This window comes from Crocodylus siamensis, chromosome 1, assembly GCF_052110815.1.
Source record: "Crocodylus siamensis isolate JL-2025a chromosome 1, ASM5211081v1, whole genome shotgun sequence".
Lineage (NCBI taxonomy): Eukaryota > Metazoa > Chordata > Crocodylia > Crocodylidae > Crocodylus > Crocodylus siamensis.
In genome coordinates, this window is record NC_143395.1 from 136,306,124 (window position 1) to 136,320,694 (window position 14,571).

General features: G+C 41.8%; 1 protein-coding gene across 1 annotated transcript in view; it reads right to left on the minus strand.

Annotated features, from left to right (window-relative positions):
- Positions 1-7,055: 7,055 nt before the first annotated feature.
- CAPN9 (calpain 9) overlaps positions 7,056-14,571 on the minus strand; it is a 49,485-nt gene continuing 41,969 nt past the window's right edge. Inside the window, exons 17-20 of the mRNA XM_090043745.1 lie at positions 14,365-14,443; positions 12,409-12,525; positions 11,222-11,280; positions 7,056-10,189 (exon numbers count right to left, since the gene is read on the minus strand). Of these exons, the coding sequence (XP_089899871.1) occupies positions 10,163-10,189; positions 11,222-11,280; positions 12,409-12,525; positions 14,365-14,443 (282 nt within the window). The 3' untranslated portion in view covers positions 7,056-10,162. The remainder of the gene's footprint in view (positions 10,190-11,221; positions 11,281-12,408; positions 12,526-14,364; positions 14,444-14,571) is intronic.

A 14,571-nucleotide genomic window follows, 5' to 3' on the forward strand; every position in this document is an offset into this window, starting at 1 on the left:
TAGCCCTTGTGCTTCTGTTCAAAACCCTCACAATTTAACCCCATCCCATCTGTCCATTATTGTCTACATGTTCAGTCGCCTCCATTGACTCTTCCAGCCCGTACCTGGACCCTTTTTCCACAGTCACTTTCATTCTTTCATTTATGTGGAACACCTCAGCTCAAAAAATCTCTGAAGTCATCACCCTTCAGCTCATTTCCAGACTTACTTCCACTGTGACATGTGCAGGACATTAGAAACCTAGAATAAGTAGGCAGGAAGGGAAGCTAAGATCTTTGTGACTGATCTGTTTAATTTGTCTCTATTTAACACAAACAAATTAATTAAAGTTTTAGGAATATTTTTCATGCTTATAGTTTGGACTGGAAATCTGAATCCAGTAGGAACATTAGTTCCCATAAAGAGCCCTTTCAAGTCCTGCCAGAAGGCAAGCTTGCTTTATCTTTGTTCCAACTGCCCTTGGATTGTGTCTCGATAGGACTTTCAATAGGTTATTAACAAAAGATAAATACTGTATGTGAGCCATTCATCTGCCATATGGTGACAGTGACTGAGAGTTGCCCTACCAGTCACTGACCCCATTTCTATTTCAGTCTCACAACATGTCCTTTAGGAAATAAATCATATCATTCTGAGTAGCATGATAAATGATTTTTGTGTGTCACCAGATAATCCATTTTCAAAGTGGAGTGGACTCTGCCTGTGGGCTTCAGGACAAATAGTCACATTGCACTTTTCTGGTGATACATCCTGACATTTTTGTTTTGCTATCTTGATATTCACTCAGCTCCAGGTTTCAGAGAAGCATCTTATACCAGTTGGGAATAACAGCCTGGAGTTAGGGTCTGCCCTGGTGGAGGAGGCAGCAAAGTGAGTGGAGGGGATGCCTCATCCTTTCTACTTACCAGCCCCAGTGGTTAGTGGCTGCACCAGCATGTAGGAGACATAGATTAAAATCCCTCCTCTGCCTGAATGCACTTGAATCCATGCCCCCCAGAGTGACTGCTTTAACTACCGTGCGACTGGGCAGGCTAGGAAGTGGGGTCCTCTCACTCCCTCCTGTTGAGGGTGCTTAACTTTGTGTGAAACTAATTAAATATTCCTTAGGTTGGAGAGACAAGAAAGGGAGGCATGACACTCCAGTTTAGGGGCTATGGTACTTATGTATGAAGGGGTCCCAGTCCTTTCTCCAGGAAATATTTTTTTAATGGTGCAGGGGCCAGAACTCAGGTCTCCCTCTTCCAGCTGAGTGTCCGCATCCCAAAGCTAACAAGTCATGAGCACTCTTGTTTTCTGGCAGGGCTAGACACAGGCACAAGTGAACCAGATGGCTGCCCAAGGCCCAGACAGAAAGGGGGCCTAAAAATGGTCATTACTATTATTATCTCTGGCAAAGGGTGACCCAATACAAAAAGTTCGCCCAGAATGCCAGGAGTCTAGGTACAGTGCTGCTTTCTGGCTCCAGGAATAGTTAATTATGCCATGCTAGTGGGCATAGATTGGAAGAGCTCTGTCCTTAGGTTAGAACATCATCTTGCAAGATAGGAAGGTGTTGATTCAAATCCCCTCGGGCACAGAGGAGTGTCCTAACTGGCAAGGTCTGGGTAAAAGGGAACCTCTTTTTCCCCTCAACCTTAAAAAAAAAAATGTTCCAGTTCAAACTATTCAGTATGTTTGAGTCAAATTCATACGTAGCCTGGGACAACCAAGCCCTCACTTTGTTTACCAAAATAAAGCTGTCTAGTTTTAGTCCCAACTAGTGAACGTACTGATTCATTGCCCAGGTTGTTATTTTTGTCATTTCAGTGTTTGTTCATTTTCAAATAACTCAGTGCAACATATTTAGGTCAAAAATATTGTTTATTCTTAAAGAACATAGTACAACATATTTAACATTTAATATTTAATGTGCAGTGGAAAAAAAAGGCAAGCATCAATATAATAACGACAATTGAACTGAATTCACTGCATCCAAAATGGGGTGGTATCAGTTTGTTATCTGAAGAGCAAAGTAATCCCAGGAAATGCAAACTCCAAAAAGGGTCAAGTGAAAATTAATCTGCCTATAATTTTCTTTGGGTGGTATTCAGTGATTTTTGGAAGGTTTAAAGTAGATAGGCCCAGCCATTCTTGAGTTATAAGTGATCATACCTACAGACATATACTTCATTTTATTTATATAAATATATGTTGGCATGTTGTGTGAAACACCTTCTGGTCCATATACCCTGAAAATACCTACTGAGGAGGTTCCTGTGAAGGAGGGAGGCAGGGAAATGCCTCATTTGTGAATCCCAGCATGTTTAGGCATCAGCCGACACAAACCTATCAGCAGTGTCTGGAAAGAGCCATTTAGAAATCTATGGTGTGTCTAAATGGTCCACTTTAGGGTTGTAAGTTGTACAGGGGTTCTCAAACTGTGGGTTGCAGCACCCCAGGAGGGTCACAAGCAACTTAAAAGGGGGCCGCAAACTTCCCAAAGGGTACGCACAGGGGCTTGGGGAAGCAGTGCGCAGCAGCAGCACAGAGTAGTGGATGGTGGGGACAGTGGCGGCTGCCACGTGCGAGGTCCCCATCTCCCGCCACCTCGATTCAGCACTCGGGGTCACGTTATCACAAATTTTAAGAATCCCTGGTGTAATAAATACCCAAGCTAAGGCTGAACAAACCAGCCTGTGCTCTTAAGGCAGTATAGCTGCTTTAGTGTGATGTTTTGCCTATGCTATTTGCGCAGTGCGAGGTGTATTAGTCTGGGCAGAGTCCCAAGCAAGTCAGCTTCTAGCACCTGAGTAGCTACTCAGTACTACAGTGGACCACGGAAACATATCTGCAGTGAACTTCATTCACATGCACATGACCACACTCCCAGACTTATACTGTAGCAGAGTTATTCAATATCTCTTTTCTGGCTGATGCAGAATGAGGTAGTCATACCATCCTAAGTGACTTATCTAGCCTTTCCTTGCAGAAAGATGGTAGCACCAACAAAATGTCTGAAATGAGAAATGCTTGAATTACAGAAGACTGAACATTTTTCAGCCTTCTGAGAGGAACTTAGTGCAGAGGGGCACCACTTTAAAGTACTTAAGAATGGGGCTATATACCGGTCAGGACAAATGCACTGTGTTTATACAGCACCTCACACATTTGGGGAAGAAGGGGTGAGCTTGGCACTACTGTAATATAAATACTAAACAATAATCTGTCCTGCCAGGCAAAACAAGTGTCAGAAGTTCTGCAGCCTTCTGCTACCACAAAGTATTAGTAAATAATAAGGTGGCACCTGTAGGCTGTCTCATGACATGAGGACATACCCATTGCAAAGCAACATTAAGTTAGCGCTCTATCCATCATGGCATCACAAGGGTTAAAAGGTAGTTCACAAGTGGCTAAATATAAATACATTAATGTATTTGGGACAGGTGAGTTTGTAGGGATTTGAAAAGATCCCCATAAATAATCAAGGCAGTCTTGTGAAATTTTGGATACTTGAGAGAGAGAAGGCAAAAAAAGAATTTAAAGATGTGTATATATATGTTTCTTTCCAGGATAACAGAATGGTTTTAGAGACAGGCTTTTTCCCCTTTGGGCAAGTACTTTTCATCACAGCTGTCCTTCAGGCCATGCTCCTCATCTAAGCAACAGACCTGCCACACAGGAGGTGACAGTCCCCTTGGTGATAGGCCAGTGGCAGTGAGATGACCCAGGAGGGACTGCCTGCCAAGCGGGGGGGCCATGTGAATGCCATCAACTCTATTTATTGTACCTGGTCTCTCACCTATCTCTCTTATTCAGTTGTGTGTCAAAAATAGCAGCAGCTATCCAGGCTGCTTTTTAAAACAAAGATAAGCAAAAGGAAATTTGAAAACAAGGCTAGAAACATTGGGGGACCTAGACCTGTAATTCTCAAGGGTGAGAGCACTGTTCTCCTACAGCCCTGCTTTGGGGGCATCCTACTCCTGGGATATCCAGCACCCAAGTTGAAGCCCTAGATCCTCTGCGATTTGAAACAAAGGTTTGAAACCAGTTGCCCCAAGACATCCCTCCTATGTGAGTGTTTTAACCACTGGCCTATACGGTATCCTGGGACAGGTCTCTCAAGGGTATCTGCTGAATCTGTTTTGTTTTGGATTAATCAGTATCATATTTTCTGGCATACAGTACATCCCAGAATATACCAGTAATACACACTTTGTTTTTGAAAGGCAGAATTAAGAAAAAAAATCTTTCCTTGTAGTAAGTAACTAAGGCCCTGCCACATAGGTATTATGGAGTTAACTGGTTAATCATGTAATACATTTAGATGGGCCACATGTGCAAAATAAAACCAGCCACATGTGCAAAGGAATTATTGTGCAATTAACTGTTTAATCAGAGAATATATTTAGACCAGCCACACATACAAAATAAATATCCCACCATGAAATGTCCATCCAGCTATAAGAAGAGCCAGTCAGCTACAAAGTTAGTGCTTGAAAATGCATACCAATTTTATAGCTGGTTTCTACCCAGCTTTAATTTGACCATGTGGCAGGGCCCTGACTAGCATCTAGGGAGCAGAGCCTGCTCATTGTTCTGCTCCTTGAGTGAAAGGCATATTTTACTTTTACTTTTGACCCCAATAAGTATACCCTATTGTTACCATATTTCTTGCATATAATGTGCCCTGACATTTCCAACAACTGGTTTTGGGGTAAAAGTATGTGTTATATGCAAGGAAATAGGGTATTTATTCAACAGGGCCGGAGCAGAAGAATGACTCTGAAACCTATTGGTTAGGGTCTAGTCCTCACCCAGCTCAAGTCTTTTGCCTTTGGATATAAAATTTAAAAATGTATAAACATGGTTCATGAGGCTAGACCCTGCACCTGTGCAGGTCTGAATTTACTGAGAGAGACATATGTAAGCATAAGCCAGTAGTGAAAGATATTGCTTTCCTGGTATGTATTTATAACACGCTGTCTTATAAAGTGATAAAGTATGTCCCATTGTGGCTTTCCCAGAAGGATAGTGACCTGCAATTGCTTACGGCTTGAGGATTCTGCTCAACAGAAAGAGTTCAAAAAGCAATTAAACAGATCAATCAGAGTTTCTTAAAGAGAACAAACAGAAATGTCACCACGGGCTCAGGACATCTCTAAGCCTGCTGGAAACTGGGAGGATATGGGAGAGAATGGATCACTCCACCGATATCCTTGTTTCTTTTACTCTCTCGGAAGCATCTGCTTCTTGCCAGGAGACGGATTACTTGCGTTAGAAGAACTTTTGTTTTGCCCCAGCATGGCAATTCTTATGTGCTTATGTAAGTTATCTCTACTTCATATATGAAGCCCCTTAGTTCAAACCTTACTGATGGCATTTCAAAACAGATCTTTGATCTGCTTGCAGGGGACACATTTCTTGTTTTCAAGCAACAGAATTTTTTATGATATTTTTGTGAGTGTGCAGTTGAAGACAATGTGATTAAGTTACTCTGTGTAGCAATATTTTATTTCCATTATTGGAAATAACTACTGACACTTAAGAGTGGTGCTCAACTTCCGTTTAATTTCTACTGTCTTTTATAATTGCTAAAACTCTCAGAGGAGCAACTTACAAGTAGCACTTTTGTCTGATATATTTACCAAGCATGGTTGTTCCAAGAAACACCCTTCTTTATGTTAAATGAGAAATTAGAGCAAAGAAGTATTTTTTTCCAATTTTTTTAGTTACAGTTAATTATTTCCCTTGTGTAGTCATTTAGCTAATATGTTGGTCTTTTTATCTGAATGGGTCTTACACAGGAAGACAATGAACAAATTGCCAGAAGTTGGCAGGGATACTCAGGGATGCATGCAGAATTAACTACTTTTTCATTTGGTTGCATTTTGAATTGATGCTAAGCCAAGGGTTGGCACCCTATGGCCACAGGCCAAACTCATCCCACAGAGCCACTGGATCCCGTACACAGAGCTGGGACTTTGGCAGCATTTGTGGGTGGGGAGGGCTTCATCCTGCAGTGCAGTACAGCAGGTGGGAGGGAGAAGTTGTGGCAGTAATGGTGGCAGCCAGGTCTGGTACCAGCCTGCCTCCAACCTGAGCTGACCCATTTTAGCTTGTTGCTGGAAAACGGTGTTAACTGCTGCGTTACACTGTTAAACCTAAAAAGGTGCTTTTCCCGAAACTACTCAGCGACTGCTTTAGGAGCTGAGGCATTTTCTTTAAGAGCCTCGAGATGACCACATAGCTTATGAGAAATCAGGTGACACTGAATTCTGTTGACAGCAGGCAGCTTCAGCTATCATCCAGCAGTCTGTGCTTTATAAACAGGGGTGGGGGGGAGGGCAGAGGTTGAGGCCTGTGTCGGGCAGTAGAAGAACTTACTGATTCTGGCAACTATGTAGCTCAGTGAATGTTTTTAATCAGTGTAATTATGAAAACTATATCTACTATGAGCTCCTTTAACAGATAGGGCTGCCAGAACGAACCAGTGTTCACTAATAACTTGCATATGACACATCAGAGAAGGCGATATCAAATTATTGTCAAAGCTCAGTGAAGTAGTTTGCCATATATCTTGTAAAGATGCATAGCTTTGTGCCTACACTTGTTTTTAAAAAAAGCAGAAAGAACTGGATTTGGCCTTAAGCTCTTTGGATCAAACACACAATTCTCCTTGACTTTGTAGATCGAAAATCCATTATCTCATTAAATAGAAAGCCGTCCCATTTCTGAGAAAAGTCGTCATATTCTCATGGTGGTAGGGAGCACCCTCTCACACTCACTCACACGTCAAACAGAAAAACTTTGGGTTACTTCCTAGTCCTCTGTTCTTAGCAGCTTTTCCTTGTGAGGTCATTTTCTCCTTTTGAGAATGAGCTTTACTATAGAGAAGGAATTGAGTGGTAGTCTGGTACTAAGGAGTTCCAGATTCAATTCCCTGTGTAATCTTGGACAAGTCTCTAAGGTCCACCTCTTCAAAGGTATGTAGGCTAGGGTGGCCATCATAGAGGAAAGTCTGGTTGTCCTCTGTCCTCTATTGATACGAAACTGGACACCTTTATGTGATATAATGGTGTTGGGTTTCGTATCAATAGAGGACAGAGTAGCAGAAAACCGGTATGTCCTCTATGATGGCCACCCTAATGTAGGCTCATCAATGAAATGAGGATAGGAGCGTTTCTTATGTCCCCAATGTTGGGAGGACAAATGCCCTAAAAGGTTGTGAGATGCCCTCTTGCCATGGTGATGGGGGTCTTAATGTCTGTAGTACAGGCTAGAATCCTGCCCCTCTGCTAGGGCTGAGTTGGAGGAGCACTGGCTAACTTGGTTTTGCTTGTTAGGTCTCCTTTTCCGTGGACCTGCAGCCTGCAGGCAACTTCTCAAACTGGGTTGATGGAGGCTTTTTGTTTCTTTAGCTGTTTTAACAATTTTCTTCTATTCAATGCAAAGAAGTTTTTCAAAACCACCAATGATTTTTCCCTGAGTTATTTCAGTATTTTATAATGGGCCTAATTTCCCTGAGACACTCCTATCCCTAGCCTGGGTAAAGAAACATCAAAACATGGAAGATAAGATGGCAGGCCATGTGTTGTTCTTCTGCTCCTGCATAGCTTTTTAACATCACTTCAGAAAGATATGATACAAGCTAGTAATAAAGATGAATGAAGCTCCACTCATAGGCAGACAATCTTGTATTCATGGGTTTAGGCTTCAGGTGTGCACATCAATATATATTGGAGAGAGGTGAGCCTGAGCTGAAGTCCAGGCTCTAACTTCTGATCCAAGTGTTATATCTCCAGAACAGATGGTCTTGAAAGCCTAGGTCTGGAAAAGGTTGAAATTGGAGTTTTCATTCCAGATTCTATCCTAAGCTTTCCTGAACTTATAGGACTTCCCCTTGAGATGTTGTTAACAAATTTGAATAGGGGTGGATGGGTAAAAAAAAAAACCTTGAATGGATCCTTGCGTCATTCCAACCAAGGTGAGAAGTTTATTGATTAAATGACAAAGCAAGATTAATAGCCGAGGAAATGTATAATCTTATCAGATAGGTTTTGTCGGTTTTGTCTGCCACAAATCAAAGTTGGCCAGGCTCACAGGGTCCACAGCAGGGGGTCTTCCAAACAGTCCCACAGGCAAACAGTCCAGCAGGTGTCTCATAGAAATTCCCAAATCTCCCCCTAGGTTATACCTACTATTTATAGATGGCTGGCAAATGTAAACCTCATATTCTAATAAACTCTGTTTGGTTTTATTTAAATGTCTTTGTTTCACTGAAACTTTCAGAACTGAATTAAACGAAATCTCTTGTGGACCAGAAAAGTGTCAGTTAGTTAAAATTTATATCCTTGAGAAAACAAAAAGGACCAAAAGGGAAAATTCTATTTTCTTTCCCTTCCATTTACACTAGTTTGTTACCGCTATACTTTACTTTATAGTCTGATGAGGCTGCTTTGTTCTTGTAATTTATCTAAACATTTTAACAAAAATACATTTATTATAGCAAAGTAACATTCCATGTATTGGCTACATTAATCACAATTTATGGTCCTTTCTTATAATGTTCCTAGCTTTCACTTTTAACCAAGTGTCTGCTGCTCACTTTGAAATGTAAATGTAGCTCCCTACTGTCTTATGTCACAACAGCCCCTTTAAGCAGTTTAGGACCCACCCCTGTACAACTCTGTCAGTAGTAGCTCCAGAATCAGCTAAAGGGCTCTCACATGTGATAACTATGCTAGGTGTTTGCTAACAATGTCAAAGAGGCATAAAATCTTGTAATGAAAAATAAGTACCTTGTAAGGGGCTGACTCCTTTGGTTCATCATATACTGTAGCATACCCATGGTCTTTGCCTACCTCGTAAATAGTTCAAGAACCATCCAGACCTATACAGGCCTGAGGTTGTTATTGATAGTAAGAAGCAGCTGCTGTCTTAGAGGTGACCATTCTTAATATTTTAACTTCGTATTTTTTATGGTTTGATTTCCTTTTCAGAACTATCTACAAGACCAAATTACAAAAATAAAGCACCAGCTACTTGGTGCACAGGACTTGGACATTAAGAGATAAGAAACTGTTCAAACAGCTGTAGCATTTGTTGTAAAAAATGATTTAGAAAACAACCCCAGCACACATGATTATTGCAAAGCAGACACAGGTTGTACATTTGCTCCAGGGAACAAGCCAGAACTAACATATAAAAGACCTGTAAGGCCTTTGATTTCTGGGTAGGCACTTGTCTGGAATGATTTCAGAATAACACATCCTGTGCTTGTGCAGGATCTGGCTGAAATACAAAACTGAGGGAAGGTATGAGCACTTAATATTGATTGTAGATAATTTGCATAAACTGCCACAGTCTGAAGCCACTTCTTTTCACTACAGAGGAGTGGTCTATGTGGAAACAGGTTCTAGCTACTCAAGATGTATGCTGGGACCATGGATCTCAAAAGACCATGCACTCCTGCTGAAAATGAAGGCAGCCAATTACTGCAGTGCATTACTCTGTAAAACATGGTTGGCTTTGTGGGTTACAGCTTGACTAGGCTCGTATTAGGGGAAGAAAGGAAAGTAGAAGGAAAGCTGTTGTTTCTCATCAGGATTTGTAAACAAGGCCAGGCTTTGAGTCAAATATTGTTCTGAGCAAGACAGAATCAGGGCCACCACCACTCTAGAAGTATTTAAGAGTAGATGCCCATCTGTAACTCCACTAGTCTGGAAGACTCTCTACAGTGTTGGTCTGGCTGTTCAAGTGTAACGAAGTTTTATCCAGCATATACCTTAACATGCATTTGCTAATTGGTAGTTAAGCAACAATGAAGGCTTTTAATGGCTGGGTTTTCCTTCTGCTAGTATATGGGAACTAAAAATAATTGTATTTATAAAAGGCCTTGGTCTTGTAAGACTGTCAGTTTCAGCTTCCTTAAAATGAGCGAAGTGTCTCATTCCAATACATCCCTGAGTACACAGTAGCAAATCTCAAACTTATCTTTAAAAAATAAAACAAATTTCGTTCCATAAAGATTTTTTCCATCAGTGTGATAGGGGCAAAGATGAGAGGGGCTGGGAAGCATAAGCATTTCCTTGGCACCAAAGTTCTTATATACATTTATACTGAAGGTGAATGTGGCGCTCTGGGCACCATCCTGAGAGACTCCTGAAGTCCAGTCTGGATATCTTCAAATGTTCATTGCCAGGCTGATAAACTAGTATAGAGAAAAGACCAGATGTTAAGATCGATAAGCTCAGTTACTGACATCAGGCGAGAAAAAAAGAGACGCCTATACAGCTCTATCTTGTTTTGAATCAGTGCCTTCTGATGCCTGTTCCGAACTGGGAGTGCCTGGGTCTAGCTGCAGCCGAGACGTATTTTCATTAGACATGATGATGAGATTCCAGCACCTATTCATGGCTAGCAGACACAAGACAAGAGGACACATTCTTCCTGCACCTACACAAATCAAAAGGCGAAGTAACTCAACTTACTTAATTGAAATCATTCTGAGGGGGCATAAAAGACAACAAAATTAGGCCAGGTATTATAAGAAAGGAAGCCTTGGGATGGCAAAAAATTGAAAGAATGTAACAATTCCCAATACTAGGGATAGAACCTGGAAACCAGGCACTTCTTTTACATAAGGCTTGTTCAGTTTAAGCACCTTAATGGAAAGAGTTGTGAATCTCCAAGTGTCAGAGTATCAGGTCACAAATCAAAGGTCACCATCCTCAGTGAGGTCCTGAACAGCATGGAAATTCATTTGGAAAAGCTGGGCTCACACTGGAAACAAGGTTGCAAGCCCTGAAATACTAAGGTCTGCTGAGCTAGGTGGTGACAATGTTTCCTGGTGTTCACTGCATCTCTCTTGCACTCACCTGTTGCCTCTCATTTTATGCTTGGATTGAAAAAAAATCAATGAAAAGATCCTGATTAGCATATGAAGCCACTGTCATGGCATGCCGGCTACCTATCAGGTGCAGACCACAGTAAAAGGTTGTCCTGGATACTCAGTGATTTGGAGAGAAACAGGAGGCAATCCACTCCAAGCAGCTACACTGAACCCAGGAAAGAGGAAAGGTAGCAACGAATGTGAAATGGAGCAAAACTGAGCAGTCAGCACAGAGGAGAAAGGATTAATGCAACAAGGGTAAAATCTTGGCCCAGTTAGAGTTGGTAACAAACTCCCATTTAGTCCATAAACATTCTGCTATTTTAGTTTCCAGTGAAGTAAATACCATACCTCGCTTATGTTCAGATTAACGACTTCCTTGTTTTTCATGCTTAGTTCCTGGAATACCCCTGAAATAAAGTTCAGAACATAATATACCTCATCCATATTTATAGGCATAAGTTTCCCATATCACACTTTATCAGCAGCTGTTCCCCAGAGAGGGAGGATTTGGCATTCTGTGCAGGCTTATTGTGTATGAGTAGTGAACCCTTACTAAGCAAAACTTCTGTTGACTTCCTGAGATTTCTTGCCTGAGTGAAGACTTTGGCATTTGACCAACAGTTGGTGGCTTGGGTATGGTAAGCACCCACGTTTGGTAACTTGTCTGCACTTTATCCTGGCTATCTGTATTTCTCAATTTGGAAAAATTATGGTGGCAATGCAGTAAAAATAATTCTTTCTCTCTTTTTCTCTCTCCTCTGCTTTCCCCCCACTGCCCTCTCAGTATTCGACTCTTCTCTTCCTTTGCAGGCTGGAACCAGGAAGCAAATGAAGCAAACAAATTTGAAAAAACAATAATTAAGAAAGTTAACTAAATTGTCTTTGCTCTTAATAAAGGGGTTGGATTTGGTTTGAGATTTGAGCCCAGTTGAAGATCACTTCTGAGTTTATCCAAACTGGTTTACACACCCTTCTTAACACAGGTTTTATTGATAAGCAAAATGATCACCCCCACCAGAACTGAGAAACAGAATTCATAATTCTATTATAGCTTATATATCTTCAATCAAAAGCAAAAAACAATGTTTAAAAAACATTTGATATGACTACCAGCATGTGTCTTACAGCTGGGTCACCAGAAGCATTTAAGCTGGCATCCTTCAAGATCACAGTGGAAACCTCTTCCACTTGATGGATTATCTCTACTAACTGAGAGCAGCCATAGACTGTTATCCACCAGTGGACCAAATTTTGGAGGGGACATGACAGACATTTTGCCACTGTGCTTCCCATGCTTTCCAGTGTGCTTTGAGGCATAGGATCCATTTACAATGAGAGATTTTTTTTCCCATTAGCAGCAGGATGTGTTTTTATTTCATGGGAAGGGAACTGTTCTAAAAGCAAATAATAAATACAGCCCTTGTTTGATAGGAAAGCAATTAAAACTACATAGTTGATTTCAAATATTACACTGCAGACTCCACTGAAATTATGTTTAATGGGAACAAACAATTGCAGCAGAAGTGGATACTCACGGCTTGCATTCTCTAAGCGAATTAAGCAGTTTAGGAAATCGTCAAAATCAATCTGGAACTGTTCATCAGAATATCTCAGGACAATCAGCTGCAGCAGGTAATTATTGAGTTGAAAGCCTGTATATGTATACATACACACATGCACAGTAAGCAACTTAGTAGTCCTGAAAGGAAATCTATGAATCTTTAATAAATGTTGTAGATCAGAGGCCGAGAACCTTTATAAACTATGAAATAGAACAACCCAGCTCCAGTTTGAGGAGGACTGGGTGACTTTGGTAGCACATCAGCAGTGGGGGCTTTCCCTACACCTGCACTGGGGCCAGTCACCCAGGAGCTGTGCCCCTGCTGCCACCACTTCTCCCAGCCCCCACTTCCCAGCTGCGGTGTGAACACAGCTTCCAGCTGGTGGGGAGCTGCACTAGAACTGGGCAGCTACAAACTGTGTCCATGCTACTGCCACTTTTCCCCGCACCCCCTTCAGCCCCACCTCCCAGCTGCTACACAAGCACAACTGGAAGCTGCCCAGTGCAGCTCCCTACCACCTGAAAGCTGTGCCCATGCCATAGCCAGCAGCAAGAGGGTGGAGAGAAGCAGCAGCGGCGGTAGGGGCCCAACTGCTCACTGCCCAGTTCTGGCACAGGTGCTTGCTACCTAGCCCTGGTGTGGGCATGGGTATGGGTACAGGCAAAACACTCCAGCTCTGTTGGCTGGATTCTATAGCTTTATGTGCCAGCTGTATTTTTGTCAACCTCTGGCCTAGATATTAGTTGAAAAATCTGCCTCCAGCAGAAACTGAGATAATAGCAAAATAATTTTCATCTGAAATAAATATTGGACTGTGAAATGAGAAACTGTTGACTTGTTGATGTTTTCACTCCACACATTGTTCATTCATAGAAAGAATATTCTGCCTTCATGAAGTTTCGAGGAACTTTTGCAAAACTGGATTCTTTTAACAAATGCAAAGTAAAACACAAATCCATGTATATAGTTTATATTCCTCTCATCCAGCTTTCTAGTAGAGGTGATCTCTGCAACAGCATGTTTTAAGCTCCGCCCTATGCTCCACCATCCTCCCCATGGTTGCTTGCTGTGCCTGTGTGCATTTCAGTGGTGCTCTGTGTTGGCTCAAAGGTTTACTTACAGCAGGTGTCTTAAAGCAGGCAGTCTTTGGACCAAAACAAGGAAATGTCTACTTGTAAACAATCATTTGCAAGTTGGTCAGAAGACAAGCACAACTGTTTTTCCTCTTAGCAAAGTTTGTTTTTGGAAATAGATGAATGGGTCATTGTACAACTCACACAAATTCTCACCCAATGAGCAATTCATATAGATAACCCACTTTCCCTCAAGTGCACAACCAAACTGTCAGATAAATGATGCACATGGCCATGGGAACAGAAGCAGGGAGGGCCTGCCCACTAGGGCACAGGATCAGGCCCTCTCTTGTGCTGTCCTCTTGGCCCAGTGAATCTTGACTTCCTTGGTACATTCAGCACATTCAGCTGGAGGGTAGAGAGAGCACCTCTGCCCAGAATAGCCCTTAGTCTGGGCACTCTCCTAGAAGCATATGTATTTGAATCCTTTCAAGAAGAGAAGGAAATTAAACTCAGGTCTCCCACTTTTGGGGTGAATCCTTTAACCACCTTCTATATACATGGGGAAGAGAATGGCAGCATCATCACCATGTGTTTTAAAAGACAGTGGCAGCTGCAGCCCTATTCTACTGGGCACTGTCAGAGTTTGGCAGCAGCTGACTGGGAGTTACCAGGGTCACAGCTTAGACCAAGGTGCTTAAGTTCCACTTAAGTCCTTTTTTTGGATCTAGTCTTTACTATCAGACAGCTGATGTTCATTCTCAGAGCTCCCTTGGTAGCTGAGGATCTGCCCTACAAGTTGGCTAGTTGGTTAGTTTCTGATTTTTCCCCAGATAAGACTGAACATTCCTGTTACCTGAAGCTTTCAGGGCGTTACGAAGCTCATAGGAGGACATGGTGCCAGATTTATCCAAGTCAAAAAGAAGAAAGATGCTCTGCGTGAGAAAAATGTAGCAATTTCAGCAATGAGTTCATAAAGGAATCTTCTAGCACAGCTGAAACATATGCAGAAATAGTATATGGTTTTCTAGACACCTGCTTTTTACAAAGGTAGCATAAGTTG